At 44.8% G+C, this 24,085-nt stretch overlaps 1 protein-coding gene across 9 annotated transcripts in view; it reads left to right on the forward strand.

Annotated features, from left to right (window-relative positions):
* The window catches only part of KLHL13 (kelch like family member 13), a 61,468-nt gene extending 37,640 nt beyond the window's left edge, over positions 1-23,828 (forward strand). For 7 of the 9 annotated variants that reach the window (XM_065689479.1, XM_065689481.1, XM_065689483.1 and 4 more), the window contains 6 exons: positions 7,756-7,897; positions 8,626-8,758; positions 8,989-9,185; positions 15,717-16,512; positions 21,471-21,584; positions 22,290-23,828. In XM_065689479.1, the coding sequence (XP_065545551.1) occupies positions 7,756-7,897; positions 8,626-8,758; positions 8,989-9,185; positions 15,717-16,512; positions 21,471-21,584; positions 22,290-22,777 (1,870 nt within the window). In that variant the 3' untranslated portion in view covers positions 22,778-23,828. The other 2 variants (XM_065689486.1, XM_065689488.1) reach the window with 2 other exon arrangements.
* Positions 23,829-24,085: the final 257 nt, after the last annotated feature.

Here is a 24,085-nt window from a genome sequence, read left to right on the forward strand (position 1 = left end):
ATGCTCTGGAGTAATCAGTGTTAGCATTAGCTGCTTAGATAGGTTATATAGGTTAATGCTTCTGTGTCTTCTTGCAGATCTCTGATTTGCTCCACAACGAGCTCTTTGAATTTATGCTGTACAATGATATGTACTTAAATGGGAGGAGGTGTGTATGCAGGACTCATCAGACCAACCCTATTAGTGCTTTTCTGTGGGACCACCCTCTGTGCTCCTGCTGTCTTCACTGGTCATTTTTAGTCAATCACCCCTTTTGTTGGGCTGCCAAGCATTTGACCCCAGCCCCAACTCTCCTGTCTTTGGCAGCATTCCCATTTTAAGCAGTTACTTCCTAGATGTTGCGGATTTCAACACGTTCACATCAATGTGCAGGTCACCCCAGCTATTCTGTCAACGGATCTGACAATGCACAAAACCAGATCAATGGGTGGGAGGGGAATAGAAGAGGCTTGTATCTTATAAATAGGAGACTGCTTTTAATCCCAGTGATTTTTGTATATATAATTCTCATTTGTGCCTGTTGATGTGACTTTTGCTTTTTAAAGAATAGGCATTTCAGGATGTTATTCAAAGAGAAATTCCACTGCAGTACTGTCCTGGGTTCAGCAGTGGCAGTTATTTTTCTCCTTCTTAGTAGCTAGTGCAGGGCTATGTTTTCATTTTTTGGCCTGGGAACAGTGCTGATAACGCCGATGTTTTTGGTTGCTGCTCAAATGTTTGGTCTGACCAAGGACCTTCTGAGGCTCATGCTCTGCCAGGGAGGAGGGGAGGCCGGGAGGAAGCAGAGACAGGACACCTGACCCAAACTGACCAAAGAGGTATCCATACCACAGCACGGCACGGCCGGGATGTAACGGGGAGTGACCCGGAAGGGCTAGTGGGCTGGAGGTGAGGACTGCAGAGTTGGAGGAGGTATCAGTCGGTGCTGGGCTGGGGGGAGTGGGGCGAGTTATTGGTCAGCTGGTGCTGAGGTGTTGTATTCTTTCCTCTTGCTATTTCCTTTATTATCATTGGTGGTAGCAGCAGTGATTTGTGTTATACCTTAGTTACTGCACTGTTCTTATCTCAACCCTTGGGAGTTGCATTCTTTTCGATTCTCCTCTCTGTCCCTCCAGGTGCAGGGGGAGGGCAAGAAAGGGGGGAAGTGAGTGGACGGGCTGTGTGGATTGGTTTAAACCACGACAAGTAATAAACTGACAAAACCAAGGGAAAAACCAAACTCATTATTGTGAAGCTTCCCAGTGCTGGTGGTTCCTCTGGGCAGCCCTTCAGAGGGGATGCTGGGGCTCGCGGCTCCTGAGAATTACCTTCTCTTACGTAGCACAGTGTTGTGATATTGACTTCATGTCATGACATGCTAAAGCAACTTCATTGAGCTGTCATGGATTAGTTCCTCAGCCTGTTCTTTCAGTGTCAGCTTTGCCAGTTTGTCAGCTGTAAAGACCCATCAGGTAGAATGTGATCCACTGGTGCATTCAGAGTGTTCTGAACTGTTCTGTAAGGCACCTGCAGTATTAAGCTAAAACGATGACTTACCTTTTGAACGTCAAAGACTGACTATGGAAGGCAGAGTGGGATGTGCAGTGTCAGTCCAGCCTGACCTGGGGAACCCCCCAAAGACTGGTGGATTTTACCTTTCTGAATGTCAAGGTAATGAAGGAGCTTTGCTGCGTTTGTAGAAGCTACAGAGCATGTGGCTTGGCTTTGCTTTTCCTGGTTTGGATCGTACGAATCAATAGACTAACACCAACTTTGGCAACAAGTCGTTAGAGAACTGTTTCTAATTTAGCATTATTAAACAGTCTGAGTCTGCAAAGTCGAGCTACAAATGGCTCAATGAATGTAAACCCTTTGTCAACCAGATAAATGTGGATGTGAGACTAAGGCTCCCAGAGAGACCGAATACTGTTAGGAACAAAAGCTTTATAGCATTGACTGAGCCAAATATTGCTTTGTTTCTGTGGAAAACAAATTTGAATTAGCCAGCAGGCTGTAATTATGCTGCAAACAGCTTGAGACCTCTGATAGTTCAGTTGTTTAAGAAGGAATTTTGAGGAGAGTGTTTCCTGGGTGCTCACCCTTGGGAAATCCTATGAAACAGTTGGTGATGTTGCTCAGCCCTCCACTGCCGGCTTTGTGGGACTTGGTTTTTGTGCTGGCTTCAGTCACAGCGTGGCCTTGTTAGGGAGTGATACAGAAAGGTTCAAGTGATGCTGGGGATAGGCTCATTTCTGTATTGTCCTCCTCTCCCCCCACCAGCTCTGTTGGCGTTTGGAACAGCGATTGTACCTTCAATGGTTCGCGTGTTTCTAGTTGCATTCATAGCACCGTGGGTTTGCATGCTTGGGCAGAGACTTTTTGTCAAGGTGGTTGTGGCTGAAGTGCTTGGCTGTGTAAAAATTAATAAAAGAGTAAAGATTAAAAGCTTGGCAGTTCCGCACTAGCCTTGAGAGCTTGGCTTCTAGAATAGCTTAAGTAGGTTACGTGGAGCTTGGCTCTGGTTGAACAAGGTTCTGTGTCACCGAATCTCAGCCTGGTTTGTGTTGGAAGGGACCTTAAGCTCACCCAGCTCCAACCCCTGCCACGGGCAGGGACCCCTTCCACTGGAGCAGCTTGCTCCAAGCCCCTGTGTCCAACCTGGCCTTGAGCACTGCCAGGGATGGGGCAGCCACAGCTTCTCTGGGCACCCTGTGCCAGCGCCTCAGCACCCTCTGAAAATTAAGGTACCTTTTTTAACAGGAGTTTTAGCTTCATTCCCTTCTGGTAACAGTAACCAAGAAAACTACCCAAATTCATAATTTGTTAATGGTTTCTTGCAAAAAAATCACAGGAAAAGTTTCTATAGGGAATGCAAGTTCACAATGTAAAATAGATGCATGACTCCAGCTGAAAGAGAACACAAAGACAAAAGATCATTTTTATTCCGATCAAGTCGGCTCCTCCCTAAACAGGCCAAGCAACATGTTCAGCAAGAAAATAGTCCTTGCTTTGGGGACATCCAGGTCCTGCACAGGCTGTTGCTGGAGACCTCAAAGGAGGATGAAGGCAAGAGCATCACTAGAAGGCAGGAGCCGAATCACCATGGGATACACACAAAGGATCAGGAAGAGCAATTGTGCTTTTCCTTTCTTACTATGAGCACTAGTGTCATGCGAGCAGCTTCAGGTGCCACTGGGTTTCCTGAAGAGTTTAAAGGCAGTTTTTAATGGATGAACTAGAGGCTGAAAATATAAGTAGAAACACTTTCTACAAGGGCAGATAGTGACAGGACAAGAGGGAATGGCTTGGAGATGACCTCTTAGGCAGAAGCTCTTCCCTGTGAGGGTGCTGCAGTGCTGGCAGAGGTTGGCGCCCAACCCAAACTGGGATTCTGTGACTGTGATAATAAGGGTTTCCATCAGTTGTATAGGTAGAAGCTTTGGAATGAAAGCAATGTGAAATACTGTGATTGTGTAATTTGTTCATCTACATTATATTAATATCTAAATTTCTTAATATACGCATTATGAGGTTTTCTTTTATACGGTGCTGCTCCGTCAGTTATGCTTATTGAGTTCCTGGGTGGCTGTGTAATTTGTTGGGGAATTCCTGAATTCATTACTCACCAAGCTTTAACATCTGTTCCTAATGGGAAGACTGTAAAATAATCAATACTTTCATTATTTTTTTGGCAGACTAAGTGTACTTTTTTGCAGATTATGCATGCAAAGTAAGGAATTACTCTATATCTAATAGTAAATGGAAGTTTCCTTGTATTTCAGTGGCCTTTTCATTAGTAGGTTCATTAGCAAAATCCATGCATAGCTGTGTGTGTAGGAAAGCCCTGTAATACACCAGCGTTTTTGTGAAAGCCTAAGATAGGAAAGATTTGTCTTGTAATAAGAATATCTTCATATGAACTTGAAATGTGGTTCCTTGTTTGCTGATAAATTGCAGAGTAGTGGCACATGCCGGGCGTGATTGCTGAAGATGCTGTTTACCAGTGACCAGAGCACTTGCAGTCATGGTTCATTGAACAGTAATTTGACAGAGAAAATAAGGTTATAATCCTTTCAAAAACAAGCTATTGAGCTTCACCCAATGAAGAATTCACTGTGTAGCCAATATGGCTTTGGCAGGCTTTTACTGAGTTATGTAAAGTCTGTGGGTTTTAAATAAATCAGAGAACGCGCACTCTGAAATAGCCCTAGCTGTAGGCTGATCTCCTTCCTTTGCTTTCAAAGGCTGCATTATGCTCTGACAAACAGATCAATGCTTTCCCCATGTAAATGAACCAACTCCTAATAATATTCACAGTCACCTTGTTCCTGTTGCATCAGAATGAGTTCAGCTACTTCTGAAGAAAACATCATCACTGAACATTGTTTTATTGCATTCATCCGCTGAACTCCATCCAAAATGGCAACAGCATAATTTGAATCTTCTAGTTGAGAGGAAAGCTTGTCTTAGTTTCCAGAGACCCCCGCTCCTCATGGGTCACCTGGGTGCTTATGGACCGTTTTAACAGGTTAGTATTTGCTTAGTGCTTTAGAAAGCAGTTTGCGTCTGCATCACATTGTGACTCCAGCCAGTTAACAAATATTTGTCAGTATTTGCCAGAAGGTTCCAGTACTTCCAACAGCCTCTGCAGGAAGGTACAAATAGCAGTTCCACAAGAGACAGGGGAAGCCTTCAGTGAAGGGCAGAGGGAGGCAGATTGACATCCTGGGTCTGAGCTCAGGGTCTCATGTGCCATCCCAGTCACTGGGTTAGTGGCTCTCCTGCTGAGTACATGCTGCAGTTTCTCCACACTTCACTGCAGGCAGTCTGTAGAGATAGTTGCAGAACTGGAAGCAGTGAATGACACAAGCCCTGTAAATACTCGGGTCAATCTCTGTGTTCTCAAGTTGCTCACTGGCATCCTCCTGGAATACAGAGCTCTCTGGGTTACTCCTGTGTGTGATGCAGTGCTTGGGTGATGCCTTTGCTTTGTGTCTGGTACCAACACGGTGTGGAGGAGCTGCCGTGCTTTCACTGTCTTACAAAGGTGGGTTCTCTGCTTGTGTGAAGATAAATGCTGAAAGAGGAACAAAGCCTCTGACAAACTGGTCACTGCTGGTCACTCCTGATGAGCATCCCAAGGCTGGATCCCAGGATCCGTGTGCTCTCGCCAGCTCTTAGTGCGAATAATGCCCTTGATGGGAGAGGGTGCTTGGCCTTCTCAGAATGGGGAAGCTGTAAGTCTCTGATCAACCTGCTCTGGTGGAAGGTGTCCCTGCCCGTGGCAGGGGGCTGGAACTGGAGGAGGTTTAAGGTCCCTTTGAACACAAACCAGTCTGGGATTCTGTGACAATCTCTTCTGCAGAAGAGCACCAAGCTGGGAGCTGCTGAGCTTACGTGTGTGGGTATAAGAAAACTGCCTGGGATGGACTGAGAATGAGGCAGGGAAGTACCATGTTGTAGCCACATCTAACATGTCAAGGGTGTATTGCGAGTCCTTTGAAATCTGTGGTACTCTCTGTTGTGCTGTAGGAGACCACTGAGGACAAAGCTTGGGAGGTTTTGTGCAATGTGGCCTGTTCAGTACAATGCTTCCATTCTCACTGCTGTTCTTGGTACAGATCAATCCTGGTGAAGGGCTTTGCCTTCATTTGTACAGGTTAGGAAGTCTGCTGGCTGTCAGGAGCTGAAGTAGCATGGGGCATGGGCATGCATGGTAAAAACCCCCCTCCAAACAGCGAGGGGGTCGGTTTACTTGTATGGTTATTTTCCTAATGATTTTAACCTGTGTATGCATCTTCTGTTTCCTTCTGAGTTCAGAAACAGTGTTTGAAAAGCCCCTCGGTGTAATGGTGATGTGACCTGACATTTCAGGAGCACACAGTCAGGTCCAGGCTAGTTGGAGCTGCGGTTCCTTCCCACCCACACTCACAAGTCTCCCCGTGTTATCTTCTCTTTCTCCTCAGAAAGACATGTACAGATTTAGAGCCTGGGTATCCTTTGAAGTTATGTCAGGCTGTTTCCTTGATGTGATTGGATTAAAACTAAAACAAATAAACAACGAAAAGCCCCAAACCACCCCAGAACAAAGGGAACAGAGCCAGCAACCGCTTTGCTGCGGGGCTCCATCCTTGGCTGCGTTTGTGGGATGCCAAAGGTAGTTTGGAGAGCTCAGGTGCAGCCTGTAAAACAGTATTTCAATTACAGTATGGATTTGCTTTCTAAAGTAGATAATTCTGTTTCCAAAAGGACATGGTTCTTGCATGCTGCAGTACACCCACATCTGTGAATTCCTTTCAGATGTGTGAGCACGGGGTTGCTGCGTTCAAAGTCAAAGCTCTTTGGATGTTCCCTGATTCCTGCAGTCTGTTGTTATGTCTGTGTGCCTAAAACCTCCCTGCTTCAAACCCGTGTGCGCTGTTGGATGGTGAATTTGTTCTGAGCACATTACGTAGCTGACCTTATGTCCTTGTGGGTTTGAACAAGGCACATCAGTGCTGTCAGGGGAATGTGGGTTTCAGGAGTTGCTCTGTGTAGTCCATATTCCCAAAGAAGGGGGGGGGGGGCACATGTTTTCTGTAGAAACAGAACCTATTTGGGGCTTGGAAATACGAAATTTACTTTTCATCCTCAAATTTCCAATTTGTCCTTAAGTAAATGGGCTGGGGGGAGTTTTAGCACATTCTTGCCACTTATTGACAGTAATCTCTGAAACCGCCTTGGAGGCCAATATCTGAACCTGCACGTTTAAATCTTGGCACCCTTGACAATGTGAGGTTTGCAGCAATTGCATCAAAGTGCCGTGAATCCTCTGTGAAATGCGGAGTCTTTCTCAGTAACGAAGCTGCCCTCGTCTATGGACGAACAGCTTCTGTTTGCTAATGTTTGTGTGCACGTGCATTATAGCACGATGCAGTGCTAACAGTGCGTTAGATCGCAGCAGTGACAGGGAGCGCTTATCGTTAACATTTCTGGAGATGATCACTATTTACATTTTATAATAGCGACAGCGGAGGGGAGCTGGACTCTCATATGCAGATCTCTTTATACAAATCTCATTTGCATCTCAAGATTAAAATGGAAGGCTAATAATAGTGCAGCAATTCCAGAACAGTTCTACCTAAAATTAGCCCTTCCCATCTAGATGGGGACAGGAATTGCTTGGCATGAAAACCAGAAGTGTTGACTTCACACTAACACGTTTTAACTTAAAGATGCTGAAGTGGTTGCCTGCAGTAGCAGGATACTGGATGTCCTAAGGAAGGAGTTGTTGTGGGTTAGCTGAGAATTACAGCTTGAAACTCCTCTATGTATATTATGTTCATACTTGAGCAAGATAACACAAGCCATTGAGAGTGAAATTACTGAACTTTGATATTACAATGAGAGTTTCAGTCCTTTAGCTTTCCTTGGCAATCTGGGATTTTTCTGGATGAAAGCCCTGCAAGAATCCTACAGTAGTGGAAGCACACGTAAAAATGAAACGATGTGCGTGGGGTGGGTATCATTTCAGCTAATTTAATTAGCTGTTAATGCTAATTTAATGCTGTTAATGCTTCACTTTCCTAGATCAGCTGAAGGGGGGACCACTATGGACTGAGTCCGTCATCTGCTGATATTTGACCTATGCTGTTATGTATGCTTCAGGGAATCAGCTAGGTTGGAAAAGACCTTTAAGATCATCAAGTCCAATCCAGAAGACTGTGGGTTTAGTACACAAGAGCACTGAAAGGCAATGAGTTTGGGCTTAAGGCTTCTTTGTTCTGATCTCCTTAGATCTCTGGTGGAAGAGGAGGATCCTCATATGAAAGTGTCTCTTGGCAGCAGCGATATGGGCGTCTCTGCCCATCTACAGTCTTCGAAGACAGGGACCACGCGGTTTTTCACCAGCAACACTCACAGTTCTGTGGTATTACAGGTATGTAAATACTCTTGTGTCACTGTGGTCTGCAGCAGAATTTGGGCTGCTCCAAAGCCTCTGCTCCATAGACCAGTAATTCCTAAAAAGCCTCATAAAAAAATACATGTTAGGCTGTGGTGGCAATGCCCACAGGCAGGCATGTCCTGCAGCTTCCTCTGGAGTTAAAAGGTTGACTTTTACTGGCAGCTTGGAGAATGAAGCTACTTCCTCAGGCCCGGTGTGCTTTGCATTCCCCAGCCATGTCTAGAAAATAATAACAACTATTCTACTTTATATTTTTATCTGGGACAAGGGGTGATGGGTTTAAACTGAAACAGGGCAAGTTCAGGTTAGATACAAGGGACAAGTTCTTCCCTGTGAGGGTGCTGAGGCGCTGGCACAGGGTGCCTAGAGAAGCTGTGGCTGCCCCATCTGTGGGGGCCAGGTTGGACACGGGCTTGGAGCAAGCTGCTCCAGTGGAAGGGGTCCCTGCCCGTGGCAGGGGTTGGAACTGAATGAGCTTTAAGGTCCCTTCCAACCCAAACCATTGCTTTTCCGATGAATAATTAGTTATTGCATACATTGGAGATTATGGTTGTAAGGTGACAAAGTATTTCCTAAGTCACTTTTTGGAAATACGGTGCATCTGTATGTACGAGTAAATAAGTATTTCTGTAAGGAAGACAAAGGAGATTGCTACTCTCCTCCCAGATCAAGTGGATCTTTGCATTGTGCTCTTCTTGCAGGGTTTTGACCAGCTGCGGGTGGAAGGTTTGCTTTGTGATGTGACGCTTGTCCCGGGGGATGGCGATGAAGTGTTCCCTGTCCACAGAGCAATGATGGCTTCTGCCAGTGACTACTTCAAGGCCATGTTCACAGGTGGGGTTTTTGTTGAAGTACCACATGCTGCTCCTCCCAAATTGTCCCAGCAATGGCACTGAGATGTGTTAAGGGTTGTGTGAATCGGCCCAGGACTGCAGGCAGCTCTGTGTGGTTGGGTGGCATCTGGGTTTCTAAATTGAACTTGAAAGTTCTATTTGGATTTTATCTAAGTTGATGAACTCGATCAAAATGATCAGATCAACCTACTACCTCCATGTCTTTTTCAGGAGGAATGAAGGAACAGGATTTAATGTGCATTAAGCTTCATGGTGTGAATAAAATAGGCCTAAAGAAGATCATTGATTTCATTTATACTGCAAAACTTTCCCTTAACATGGACAACCTTCAGGACACCCTGGAAGCTGCCAGTTTTTTGCAGATTTTACCTGTTTTGGACTTCTGTAAAGTGTTTCTTATCTCTGGGGTAAGACTTAACGCCTTGTTTCACATTTATAATGATTAAAGCCTCAGTATGGTTTTTAACAGTTCAAGTGAAATCTAAAACTTGCCATAATTCACCATTTGGATTCACAGAGTACTTTGTAGCTTTTCTCCTGAGTAGCATTTACAGTTTGAGTTTGATATAAATTATATCACATTAAAATTCTTCTAATTCCTATGTGTGATTGCAGTGGTGATCCTCACAGCTCCCAGATTCATTACTAGAAGCCCTCACACTTCAGATCCTTCCATAAGAAAGCTACTCAGTGAGTTAAGCTAAACAACAATAAAAATAATAGGAGAGTAAGGTGCTGTTCTCTCTGTTAATGCACTTCTTGAAACCTTTTTGCTTTGAGGAATGAAGCCTTCAATTGTAATGGTCTCTGTGATGATCTTTACGTCTTCTTTGTAAACCAGTGAGCTTGCTTACGGGCCTTTAGAATGATGTATCCTCTATAGGGATGTTACAGAAATGTTGGTTATGTGAGAGAAGGATCTGTAAGGGTTTTATGTTGATTTCCATATTTTGCTAGAACTAAAAATGCCTTTGAATGCCTACTGGGAAATATTGTTTCACAATCACCAAAATAAGTGCTTTTGTAAGCAGGGGATAGCCGCAAAGTAGCAATCCTCTCCTCCTCCCTGTACCAATAATGAGTAGTTAAAGGAATAATACTTGCATAGCATGATTGCTTTTGTGTAATAGGAGCAAATAAAAAGCTTGCCCTGCAAAGCTGTTTACTGTAGTTCCAATGTAGTCTGGTCTGTGGTTTAGAGTTGCCCTATTCATTTTTATTTATTATAGGCATTGTGGGACAGGGAGTCACCGTCCCTGCAAGTGTTCACACACTGAACAGTGAACTGAGTGCCATGGGTTAGTGGTGGCCTTGGCAGTGCTGGGGAAGGGTTGGACTGGATGAGCTTAAAGGGCTTTTCCAACACAAGTGGTTGTATGACTTTATGCAAGAGTTCTGCTCTGCTGTCAAAGCACTTCTGCCTAGAGGAACACTTCGGCATTATTGCTAATGCTTCCTGGAGGTTTGCAGATGTTAATTGCTTATATCTCACTGGGAATCTTACCTTCCCTGAAACAGGGAAACTGGTGTATTCGGTGTGAATTATAATATTATTTGGAATTCAGCTTTCTACCAGTCTGTAATGAGAAATAAAGCAGCAGGTATTCCCGTTGCTGCTTCTGTGTTGGCGTACTTTTCCCTTGCCAGAAGATGCATCTGCTTAAGTGCCAACTTGGACTAGAGTCTCAGTGGTGTTTTGAACTGGGGGTTTGGAGCAGCCTCCCCCTGGAGTGAATGAGCCCCAGGGACACTGCGTTGCCCCTTCTCCTCTCTGGGAAGGGCAGCTCCTTCTTGATTTAGCTTTCCTGGGGAAAGAGCTTCTTTCCTCTTAAATAGTGTGATTTGGGATATTTGTTTTTTCATTGCTTAAGAATGCCTTGTGTTCTGAAGTTTCTTTTGCCTCTGAGGCTGACTCAGTCACTGGTTTGGTTCAAGTAAGAAGCGTCTGTTTGACACTACGTATTGGAAAGATCATTAAGATCATTCTCTTAATTGTATGGATTCTCTCTGAAATACTTTGATTTATACCAGTGTCTAAGGGGACACAATCTCATCCACTGTATAACCGTAGAGGAAGTACAAAGCCAAGTTTGTGCTGCGAGCGTGGTTGTGTTCTCAGCATCCTTGTATAAAGAATTTTTGACTGTGCTTTTGAATTTGTTGGAACAGGAACAAGAGTTGGTGAGCAAATGGTTGGGTCTTTGTCATTTTAATTACCATGTCTGAGTTTGACAAAGATGATTCCCTGTTCTACTGGTTTCATGCCATTTTTTGAAGCATTTCTGTAATTTAAATGAGTTTTCAGAGTGAGTCTTGAGGTTTTTTTCTGCTGACATTAGCATCCGAGAGCTGATGTGACCATTCTCAGACACATGCTTAATTGTCTTGGGAGTCCATTATTAAAGAGATTATAGAAGTCAGTTTATGTAAAACATCATATAACTGTGTTACTTCAGAAGAGGAGATTGGAAGTATTTACAAAGGAAAACATAAGCTTAAGGTAACAGCTTAATTTGTGTAAACCATAGGGAGACCTTCAGAGAATGGTGTATGTCATAGTTGACTTGTAAGTGTTCTTTTATTTGTTCTCCATTTGCACCCCTCCTGTCAATAGCCCATTGCTCTGATCATGGATGGGGCTTGGGACAACCTGGTCTAATGGAAGATGCCCCTGCCAGCGGCAGGGGGTTGGAACTGGATGAGTTTTAAGGTCCCTTCCAAGCAAAAAACCTTTCTATGATAACTGGCAAATTGTCCAATATTTGGGGTCAATATTTGGGAGTCCTGTCTTGTCACAGGAACTTGGTGAATGAGGCTGGAGCAAAATGGTCTCAGTTTTGTGGGATGCAGCATCAAGGCTCTGCCAGCCACCAGCTACTCACCTTTCCTGATGTGAGGGTACGACTGATGCTGTTTCTGGAGCTGATCAAGTTTCTGTGTTGTTATTTTCGGACTTCCTTTAAGGGAGCCCACAGAAGAATTGAGGATTTCAAGGAAATGCAAGCTCTTTTAAACTTAGACCTCCTGAAGCACCATCTGAAGTGCTCCAGTGTCTAACAGTCATTGAAACAGACACCTCAATGGTCTCGAGGGCTTGATTTTCTGTGCCTGTCATTTATTCCAGTGCTCCAAGGTTCTCATTTTGCTCTGTGGCCAGTTTTGTAGCGTGTTGTAGGCAGTTCAGTTTTAGCAGAGCTTGGGAATTGATGGCTTCAAATTGCAACGCATGAAGTCATTTGCTTTCTCATGGAAATCCTTTGGCTTTTGCGTTTGGGTTCTCAGGCTGCAGTACCGTTGTGCTGGGCTTCACCTTTCCTTTTGCGAAAGCTTATTAGTCTTTTCTGGAACTTCAGCTTCTGCTCTGTAGTGAGCAGTTCCAGTGAGCAGTGTGGCTGAGCAACTCTGCTTAGCAAAGCCCAAATCAGATCAGGTTCATGTAAAGTCCTTCATTTCTCCTGAAGCTGCTGAGCTGTTTGACCAGTCACAGCGTTTAGCTCATCCTGTGCAAGGATCTATAGTTCCTGGATTCACTCTACAGCCAGGCTTACATTTCCACTCCTCCCATTCACTTCAGTGGGATTTCCAGAAGCAGCGGTTCCTTCTGGTTGTCGATGAGCTCTGGACTGACTGATTTCCATAGAGAACCATTCCCTGCCTCTCACAAGTACCAATGCATAGGCAAACTGTTGGGCTTTTTGTTTATGGGTTTTTAAATTGACACTTGAGTAACTGAAGTATTTAAGTGTTTAAGTAGCATTATTGTACTTGAATGCTGCCCAATTTTGAATATTGAAGTCAAAGTAACTATTGCATTTCATTCTGAAAGATGATTTCTTGGCTCAGGACTTGAATGTCCAGAGTATATGTTGTTATGACTATGAAGTCTTTGCAATATAATTTAGCCTGGTACATTGATTGTTATGTTGGAGCACAGTGAAATTAGTAATAGTACTTTTGCCAAGGAAAGTAACGTTTAAGAAGATACTTAATATGGTACCTTGATTGGAGGTGAGGGCTGGCATTTGTTAGTGAGCCAAAGTGCACCATTTCGTAAGCATCTTGGGGAGTACTTGCAGACATAGTATGGAAATAACAACCCTGAGTGTGGTACAATTCCAGTGGCTTAATTAAGGCAATATAAAGTGAATTTTCTAAGAATTAGGGGTGACTGGAAGCTGCTGGTATCGTGTTCCTCAGTCACTGACAGTGTATAAAGTGTCAATACTGTTCTCAAATGTAAGTATTCCAGGATTACATTCCATTGCACAGACTGGGCAAAGAAGAGATTCAGAGCGGCCCTGCAGAGAAGGACTTGGGGGTGCTGGTCAATGAGAAAATGAACGTGAGCCGGCTGCAGTGTGCGCTCGCAGCCCAGAAACCAACCGGATCCTGGGCTGCATCAAAAGGAGCGTGACCAGCAGGGCGAAGGAGGTGATCCTGCCCCTCTGCTCTGCTCTTCTGAGACCTCACCTGGAGCATTGTGTGCAGTTCTGGTGTCCTCAACATAAAAAGGACATGGAACTGCTGGAACAAGTCCAGAGGAGGCCACGAGGATGCTCAGGGGACTGGAGCACCTCCCGTATGAAGACAGGCTGAGGAAGTTGGGGCTGTTCAGCCTGGAGAAGAGAAGGCTGCGTGGGGACCTCAGAGCAGCCTTCCAGTACCTGAAGGGGGCCTATAGGGATGCTGGGGAGGGACTCTTCATCAGGGACTGCAGTGACAGGACAAGGGGTAACGGGTTCAAACTGAAACAGGGGAAGTTTAGATTGGATATAAAGAGGAAATTCTTTCCTGTTAGGGTGGTGAGACACTGGAATCGGTTGCCCAGGGAGGTCGTGAGTGCTCCATCCCTGGCGGTGTTCAAGGCCAGGTTGGATGAAGCCTTGGGTGGGATGGTTTAGTGTGAGGTGTCCCTGCCCATGGCAGGGGGGTTGGAACTGGATGATCTTGAGGTCCTTTCCAACCCTAACTATTCTATCCTATGATTCTATGATTTACAGTATCACATGGTGAGGATAATACAGCAACGAGGTGTGTGCTTGGGCACTTCATAACGGGCATGTGTCCTGCAGTAGGTCTAAATGCCCCACCGCAACCTGAATACTGTGGACCAAGGCCAGGTCGGACAGGCTTGGAGCAAGCTGCTGTAGTGGAAGGGGTCCCTGCCCGTGGCAGGGGTTGGAGCTGGAGGAGCTTTAAGTTCCCTTCAACACAAACCATTCTGTGACTCTAAATTAAAAATCTTAAACTGAAATGTACAGAAATGAGGTTGACGAAGACTGAAACAGTTAAAGTAAAAAAGCTTCTTCAACATCGATGAATGTTCTGTAGGTCACTGCTGGCTGATGCCGTATTTTGATATAAACAGTAAGGTCTGTCTTGCAATACAAAAATTATTTCCAGCTGTATCTTGCACAGATCTTTTTGTAATAAGAACTCCTGACAGTCTGCACGCGTTCATTATAGATAGCACCTGATTACAGGGTTGCTGTTCCTGGAGATGAAGAATAAGATTTGAACCTTTGACTTTCTGAAGGCAGTTTGGGATGTGTGAGTGAAGACCTCGGATGGCCTAATGCAGATCAGTTCCTAGTGAATTAAAGAAAATCTCCTGTTGCCATACTCATTAGACCTTGAAGTTGTGTTGTATTAAGGGGCAATGATCAGATTGAGTTATACAGTATTTAAATCTTGTAATCTCTGTCATGCCCAGAAGGTCGTTTGAAGGTTTGTGCATTCTTACGCTGCAATCAGGTCATAGTCCTCAATCATTATAATCTTTTTAAAAATAACCATGAGATTTGGAAGCTTAAATTCTTTGGGCATTGCAGATGTAATGAGAATCACAAAGTTGTGGAAGTCGTTGACCTTGAGGAAGATTGATGTGCACAGAGGCTAGAAAGCACATCTGTAAATGGGGCTTGGGTTAGAATAAGGATTGAATGCCAAAAGGCTGCAATAATCAGCAAGAAGCATTTGAAAGTGGACTTGCCCTGCATATGTACCATGAAGCTGGCTGAAATCACTTGGCTGGCTTCACTGAAGACCTGCTTAAAGTTAAGTCCCATTACTGCCATTGATTTCCTCCCTCAGCATTAGTACCCAAGTGACCTTAGAAGTTTAGGAGCCGGAGATGTAAGAAAGGTAGATACAGCAATAGTGTGAGAGAGATGGTCACCAAGGTATGGTCACCCACCTGCTGAATTAAATTAGGGGTGAGCCATACAGCTGAAGTGGTTCATGTGCTGCGTATTTCTAGTGGAAATCCTCCTAGGTTGAGTATTTAGAAATAATAATAATGCTTTTTAAAACTGCTCTATAAAATCACTGCCTTTGTCTTAACTTTGGCGTGTTGAATTTTGAGCATATTCTGGAAGAGCACCATCTTGATTTACTAAAGATCTAAATTGGGTCATTTCTAAGGAATGTTTTCGTGGGATTAAACGCTGTAAATAGATTGTCTGAAATACGTCTTTGGCTGCATTATGACAATACATTTTTAATAATCATAGATGTTAGAAAATGTCTCATGGCAGGGCCTACTTTTCCTTTATTCTGTGTAACCTTGGGCTGATCACTTCTCCTTTAACTGTATTTTCCATGTGCCTGTCTCAAAGATGTCTGCAGAGCTTTTCAAAGATGAAGTGCTGTGTAACCGCTTTGTACCAGCACTGTATAATGCATTTGACACAATATATACCAGCTACTTTTTACTTGCCTCATTTCTTCCTTCAAAAGGAGGAGTAGGTTGGGTCTCCCCTTGCAGCCATGAATATTGCCACATCACATTGAACATTTATTTGCTCATGTGTAAGTCACCTTGAGCACTGTGAAGCGCTGAAATACTGCTGATTCTATAGTATTCATTACATTCTACATTGTCATTGAGACGCCAGATTAAGGAAGTGTTTTGATTGCTCTGTCTGTTTACTTGATAGGTTTCCTTGGAAAACTGTGTGGAGGTTGGGCGCATTGCCAACACGTACAACCTGACGGAAGTGGATAAATACGTTAATAACTTCATCCTGAAGAACTTCCCGGCGTTATTAAGTACTGGTGAATTTGTGAAACTCCCCTTTGAACGTCTTGCCTTTGTGCTTTCAAGTAATAGCCTTAAGCACTGCACTGAACTCGAGCTCTTCAAGGCAGCTTGTCGCTGGCTGCGGTATGAGGAGCCCCGGATGGAGTATGCTGCGAAGCTGATGAAGAACATCAGGTTTCCACTGATGACTCCCCAGGATCTTATTAACTATGTTCAGACAGTGGACTTCATGAGGACTGACAATACCTGTGTAAACTTGCTTTTGGAAGCCAGCAATTACCAAATGATGCCGTACATGCAGCCGGTGATGCAGTCGGAGAGAACTGCCATTCGGTCGGACAGCACTCACCTGGTGACCTTGGGGGGGGTGCTAAGGCAGCAGCTGGTTGTCAGCAAGGAGCTTCGGATGTATGATGAGAAGGCCCACGAGTGGAAGTCCTTGGCTCCCATGGATGCACCAAGGTACCAGCATGGCATCGCCGTAATTGGAAACTTCCTTTACGTGGTTGGGGGACAGAGCAATTACGACACGAAAGGGAAGACGGCAGTTGACACGGTCTTCAGATTTGATCCTCGCTACAACAAATGGATGCAAGTGGCATCTTTAAATGAGAAGCGCACCTTCTTCCACCTAAGTGCCCTCAAAGGACATTTGTATGCCGTCGGTGGTCGCAACGCAGCGGGTGAGCTAGGTGAGTGCTCCTTCCGAAGCATGGCTTCTGGCCTTGCTTCTTTGGCATGGAAATGCCATGCTGCCCTGAGGATGGGTGGGGAGGACACGAGTGGAAGGTGCTGCTGAGCAGCTTCTTTCTGGAAATACTGCAAAGGCAGAGAGAAATGTGTCTGGATACTGTTAGTGTTAATTTCAGGAGGGCTTCCACAACAAAAGTTCCAAACACATGTACCTTGTGTATTGATGCGTAATATCCAGTTCTTCACCTATAGCATCAAACACGCAGTAAGCCTGTGTCTGCATGTGTAAGTGTGTGTACAGCAAATGCATACAAAACCCATCATTACTTCACCTAAGAAACCAAACCCTCTTGTTTCAGTCCTGAGCGAATCCTGACTTCCTGACTGAAACTCACTGGTGGGTGAAGGGTGCGTTTGGAAAGCCGCAGCTTTTCCGGAGTAGTCATTTTGGAATGCTGGTGACTGGGTGATTGGTTTCAGTCACAGATCCCTGAGGTTCAGCTCTCCTGACATTCTGCACTTCTTAATTACTGAAAATACCTTCCCTGTGATTTTGAGACTACGTAGTTGTTGACGTGCCTCTGTCCTGCTGGCTCCTTTCCCCCTTGCAAATGATGGTTTGTTTTACTTGACAAAAAACACCCCCAAAACATTGATTTTGGGGAAATAAGGTGGTTGGAAACAAAGAATAAATAGATGGTAACTTGTAATGTAACAGAAGCCTACAGAGGATGGTCTGTGATAATGCACTGCGTTTTCCAGAGCCATAGTGGGTTACATTTGCAGTCAGCTCTGGGAGTGTACAATCAGTTGTAAATTTGTGCTTTAAAATGGAAATGTTGCAGTCATCTTGCTTTGGATTTTAGCATAATATTATATCTAAAGCAGATGTAACGTTACTTTGTTTGCTGCTTTCAGCCCAGTACTTAACTGTGTCTTGTCAAGTCTTTGTGGCAAGCAGCTCTTGCTGCCGAGATGTACTTGTTAGAAACACATGGAGATCTTCGGGTGCAATGGGAAACGTGTTTAATAGAAACAACACAGAACCTAATCTATGCTGCAGCATCTGTGACTGTTTTAATTAATCCATCTCAGTCATTCACACACGCATTTTGTTTCATGATCATATTGCAGTCTGTCTTAGGAAACATAGTGCATTGCTTCCACTACACAAACTGGGCTGGGTTTGCTAGGAGTTGAAAACCCATTCTAATGTTTGATGAAATGGGATGTTTAAAAATGCCCCTGTTCCCAAAAACCAAGGGAAACTGTGTTGCAGCAACTTGTTTTCTCTACGCAGCCATGTTGTGATGCAGATCCTGAGGTTTTCTTACATGTCGCTTTATCTACATCCTCACAGCAAACAGGATACCAAATGTACAAACTAATGTGTCTTGATCTTTATCTTGAGTATCAGAAAACCTGCCCTTCATCAAGCTATTTGCTAATGGTATGAATTGATGGCAGATAACCAGATCGCGGCCCCTGTGTGTCCTGTAGCAGTGAAACAGAGCAGGGTTATTAGAGTGTCTGTGCAAAAGTTTCAAGTCTGACCAAATCAATATGGAGTAAGAGTGTCCCTGAGGCAGTGCTGCGTGTGCAGCCGGCTCCAAGTGCAGTGCTCTTCTTCAGTGAGATGAAGCAGTGGCATTCTGCTGGCCTCAGCTCTTCTGCAGCTTTAATTAAAATACAAAATCTATCACCTGTCTAAAACTCTGCTGTGAAGATCCCATTAAGATGCTGCAGTGCTTTCCACAGCCCTGAGAAACGTCACTGGATCATTCTGGGGGAAGAGCACTCTATAAATGCTACATGTTGTAGCTGTCTGATGCTTTGATTTGGGGCTGCTTCTGTTTTCCTGTTAATTGTGAAGCAAGTCGCTTTGCATTTTCATGTTTCTTTCATAAACCTTGACAGCCGGAGGATGAAATCCAGCTTCAACTTCCCGTTCTCTTCAGATGAGAGAAACTCTCAAGCTTTGCAGAGAAGAGAAGGTCAGATATGTGTTGGACAGGTATTAAAGAAGTTGCCCTTGGGTTCAAACTAATTTCAGTCTCTTGTGAGAGAAGAAAAATTCCCCAAACCTGAATTCAGCTTTCCGGAAGATCAGCTCTTATGGAAAAGGGGCAATGGGTTAAAGTTACGAAAATGAATTTCTTTCTTCTCTTTTCTCCTGCCATTTTCTGCAATGATAATTACACTTTTTTGAGACCCTCTCTGCAGCCTTCCCTAAAGAGTGTTCATATCTTTAAACTTCGGAGAACCTTGTAAATACCCCTTTCCTCCTCAGCAGGATGTGCTTTGGAGGCAATAACGGCTGCTGTTTGAACAGCACATGCCCCTGGGGAGCTTTGGGCTCATTGGTAAAGAGGAGTGGATGTGCGCACGTGTGGTGCACATCCCTGTGTGGTGGATGGATCTCAGAGATGAGCTGAGTTGTGGTAGGGCTTGGAGCAACCTGCTCTATTGGAAGGTGTCCCTGCCCATGGCCGGGGGTTGGAACTGGATTATCCCTTATTTTGAAGTGTCTCCTTGCTGTATTAAGAACAGAACTACTCAGGACTGTTGAATTTAACCAAATCAGCTTTGAGTTCTACAGAAGCAAGCTGTATTATAGAAAGAATAAACCAAAATGAAGACCTTGGCTTTGGGACATCACACATAGTTGCTAAGTGCTGCTGTAAGAAACCTCAAGGCACATTAGAAGCTACTGACAGAGAAGTGCTAAATATCTTTGTTCTCCTCGAATAGCATCACAGCTGGTACTATAAAATGAGTGCAGGCTGAGCATCCCTTGGGACTGCCAAAGCTTTGTGTCTTTTTGAGGTTGCTTTATTCTGTTAAGATGAGGGCTGTCCTCCCTGGGTTGTGGTAATGAACAGATCAGGTGTTGCAGTGTCAAACATAAATAAAGCTGATTTGAGTCATTCATGCTTGTTGGGAAGATGAATCCAGCAGTCTCCTGCCATACAGGATATACACTTAGGTTCAGTCTCGTGGTAGTTCCTTTGTGCCTGTGAGCTGTGCTCTGTCTGCACGTGATGTATAGACCTTCCTCATGGCTCCTTCAATTGATGGGCACCTTTAACAGCTGGAATTTTAGATGTTTGTTTCCTTTTCAGTGTGGAGGGAGATGTTGTCAAAGCAGCAATGGAATGACCTTGCAAGGGAACAGGGAGATGGCTCCATGAACAACCAAAGAAAACAGGAGGCTTTTATCAGCTTGAGTGACCTGCGCTGTGCTGTGGGGTAGATTTGAGATAGGAGTTGGGGTGGTTTGTCTGAAATACTGTCAAACAGGATTGTGTCAAACAGTTTTGTCAGACTGTGCTTCAGGTGTACTGGCAGGGTTCAAGCGAGTGTTGAAGCCGTATCAGAAAGTGAGGGATCTTGGACTCAACATCATCTTCTCTCAGACAACTGAAGTCTTTATGATGTGGTGATAGTGATGGCAGCAGTATGTACCAGTGTCTGCATGTGTTAATCTTCTCTTGTTAAAGTGATCTTTCCCTGGGGTTTCTCTCTTAAATGTAATCTGTAGTGCAAGTGAGCCGAATGGTTGTCCAGTATTAACGTCCTGTTGTTCTGGTTGTGGTTGGCTTTGCCATTGCTTTGCACATACTCTACCCTTCCTGAACTCACAGTGTATTAGACATGGAAACTCCTCACTTCAGCACCGAGTGGAAGCACTGTGGGCCAGAGGATGGCTTTGTTTTGGTGCAAGCAGGCAGAATGATGATTTGGGTGCAGCAAGCAGCAGGTCGGCAGGGTCTGCTCCCAGGGGAGAGCTGGGACATCTTGAATTACTTGCACATCAAATCTCTGCCCTCGGAATTTCTGCCCATCTTTGTTTTCTGCTGCCTGTTAAATAGAGCAGAGCAGAAAGGAGCCTTCCTTTCCTGAAAAGAATATTGCAGTGGGTGAATAATTTGTACAAGAAAGAGGTTTATTTTGGGCAGATTCTGCAATGGGAATTGTGGTGTCGAGATGGCAGCACACAAATACAACTCATGGATTTAATTGTAGGTGTCATGGAATCAATTCTTTGTGCCTGTACCTTTATTTGGGCAAGAGGCTGTCCCCAGCATTCACTGGCTTTGAGGCTGTGCAGGTCCTTGGTGGGCGTACAAAGTCTGCAGGTTATCAAGTGGGAAAACCACCGAAATATTCCAAGGCAAGCATAGCGTTCTAAAAGAGTGCCTGAATGCCTTTTCATACCTTTCCTTGTGCAGACTTGGCTCTCCCTGTAGGTGTGTGTCGGGCGAAGGGCAGCTCCAGGCTCATTTCAAATGGCTGAGGTGGGAAACGTGGTGACAAGGAGGCTGGATTGTAGGTGAAGTGTTTGGTGAAGGACTGATCTCCTTGGGTAAATGCGGGAGCTTGAATTGGTGACTTGCATATAAGAGCTGTATGTCGCTGTGGGAGTGCAGGACAATGGGAGGCCAGTGGCGGCTGCCCCCTTCGAGGGCATTTCCGTGCGTGATACCAAGGAGGAAACCTGGCCTGGGTGGGATGTTGCTGAGGACCTGGGTTTGTTCTGGTTACCAGGTGAACTGATCCCCTTGGTGACAGGTTTGACGTTTGTTCCCTCTCTCTGCAGCAGACACTGCTGGTACCCGAGGGAAGGGATCAGAAGCTGAGCTCCCCCGGCTCCGCTGCCATTCCCACTGCTGTCCCGCAGGGCAGGTCCTGTGCCAAGTGGGAATGGGAATGAGACAAGTGGATGGCAAAGATGCAAGAGGGTTTTGTCTTCCTTTTCGCTCCTCTGGGACAAAGCTTGAGCTTTCCCTGTATCATGTCTCGACATAATGCTCAATAATTCCCTTGGCACTCTCTCAGCTGAACAGTGTTTCTCATTGATGCTTCCCGTGTCTATGAATACATTACTGCCACTGCATTTGAATCCGAACTGCCAGGCCAGCTTCAACAGCATTATATTCTCATCTGTTTTAAACAGCCACCGTGGAATGTTATAATCCCAGAATGAATGAATGGAGCTACGTCGCAAAGATGAACGAACCCCACTATGGACATGCTGGAACCGTGTATGGGGGATTAATGTATATTTCAGGTAAGTAATTCCTACGGTCACATTATCTCTCTGGAACAAGTACTTACCCGACTTCTGTTTCCGTGGGAGACAGTGAAAATTAGTCTCTGGTTGCAGTAGGTTTGCTGTGCTGTGAGCAGTGCTGCAATTTCATATGAAGGCAGTCAAGCAGCAGATAGACTGCAGAGTCAGAGGAAGTTATTTTAGATAATATTATGCATTTACATAGTAAATGACAGCTCCGAATTCCAAAACAATTATTCCCCTTAACTGTCAGAATACATTTTTCTGTGGCAACACCACGCATGGACATTCACGTAGTGATAACCATTGAACGCATCCGCTTTGAAACGTTTTGGGAAGCACTGGTAATGTTACTACTTTAAAGAAGAAAATCTGCTTTCATTGAGCTAATGGAAAAGGGGGAGCTCTCATGTTAATCTCAATACGTGAATGATGTCTGTACTTGCTCTCGTCTTGTGTTTGTAATATGCTCGGTCCCAGTGTCACTGAGGTTATAGTTTCATTGCAGCCTCTCCCAAACTGGAGCAATAGGTGTTCAGAAAACCTGCTCTCTGCTCAGTTTTGAAAGGAGGTTCAAGCTGTCTGCCAGTGATCTCTGCAGACATCCAGAACTATGTATGTTCGTCCCATGTTAAGGGATGACCTCTAAGAGCTGAGCTTATGAGGGTGGGTTATACTCTAACACGTGTTTTATTTCTCCAGGCGGAATTACCCATGATACTTTCCAAAAGGAACTTATGTGTTTTGACCCTGACACAGACAAATGGACTCAGAAAGCTCCGATGACCACAGTCAGAGGTCTGCACTGCATGTGTACTGTAGGAGACAAGCTGTACGTTATCGGTGGGAATCACTTCCGAGGCACCAGTGATTATGATGATGTTCTAAGCTGTGAATATTACTCACCGACTCTAGACCAGTGGACTCCAATTGCTGCCATGTTGCGTGGGCAAAGCGATGTTGGGGTTGCTGTCTTTGAAAATAAAATCTATGTTGTTGGAGGATATTCTTGGAATAATCGGTGCATGGTGGAAATCGTTCAGAAATACGATCCAGAAAAGGATGAGTGGCATAAAGTGTTTGACCTTCCGGAATCCCTCGGTGGCATCCGAGCCTGCACTCTCACCGTGTTCCCCCCGGAGGACAATACAGGGTCACCATCCAGAGAGTCTCCTCTGTCAGCACCTTAGAACATCCCTTGACTTACGATGTTGTAGTAACACCTCTGCACTGCATCGTGGAGTCTGTTCCTTCTCTTCAGTAGTTTCTGTCAGGCTTAGCCTACAGCGTTTCGTACGATTACTGGAAAACAAAAAGACTTTGACATTATTTGTGCTGTTTGTTCGGCCTAGAATGTTTGTCAAGTGGTTCCAAACCCCCATGTACTCACCCGAGCCAAATGTTTAACAAACGAGAAGATATTGTCTATAAAATGTATGCACTAGGTACGTTATTAATGTTGTGTATTGGGTGTGAGGTACCTTCTAGCTGACATTTGGAAGCCCAACGAGTTAAATCTGTATTCCTCATGTTCTTTTACCAAATTTCGGAGTTGACTCCTTTTTCCTCCCCGTTTTGACCGCACGTGACGAGGGGAGGTAGACCCACCTCGATGTGAACTGTGACAGGGGGGTTGCCAAGGGGCCTGAGCTACCTCCCTCTCTTCACAGAGCCATCCCGACATATCTGCCCACCTGAGCTGTGGGTGCTTTCAGTGTATGAAGTTTCTTAGGCAGAGGGGAGAGAGGAAGCGATTTTAAGCTGTCAGCGCTACAAGGGGGCAGACCTTGCAGAGGTTGGGGGGTTTTATAGCATACATCAAGTGTTTTTCTGGAGCCGGTTGAATGATGCTTCAAACAAAAGGTGTTTAAAATGTTTGGGGTTTTTAATTTGGATTTTTTTTTCCAGGACTTGGCTTCCACTTGCATGGGAGCACACTGTTAACTAATGGGAATTCAGTGCAGTTGTATATTGTGCTGTATGCCTGTACTGAATATAGGTAGATAAGGGCTAGAAACATTAACTTAAGCCACTGAATTTGACCAAATCGTTCCATCGGATTGAATTGAATCTACCTTTTCTCCTTTGCTGTTGAGATAACTTGCATAACGTGTCCTCTGTATAGTCTCCGTTAATAAGGTTATTTAGCACAAGGTGCAGCTTCAGTGGGAGCTGCTTTTGCTCAGTGGACTTGGACTACCACGTTTTACCTTCTTTTGTTCAATAAAACTTTTGACTGCAGCTATTCAGTCTGAGCTACATCATTAGTGCTTTGGGTTTGATTCCTCTGCCTCGCTGGGCCCAGGATGTGCAGTGTATGTCTGGCTGGGGAGGTTGGTTTGCTGGGAAACCGCTGCAGGCGTGATCACAGGGATACTCCTGAAGCAGCCCCGGCAATATGAATTGTCGCCTTGAGAATGCTCTTCTGATGCTGTGCCAAGCCCCAGATGGGAGTGCTCTGTCCTTTCACCGTGCCTCAGTCATTGAAGTGTCCTGTG

The sequence above is a fragment of the Lathamus discolor genome, chromosome 9, assembly GCF_037157495.1.
Source record: "Lathamus discolor isolate bLatDis1 chromosome 9, bLatDis1.hap1, whole genome shotgun sequence".
Lineage (NCBI taxonomy): Eukaryota > Metazoa > Chordata > Aves > Psittaciformes > Psittacidae > Lathamus > Lathamus discolor.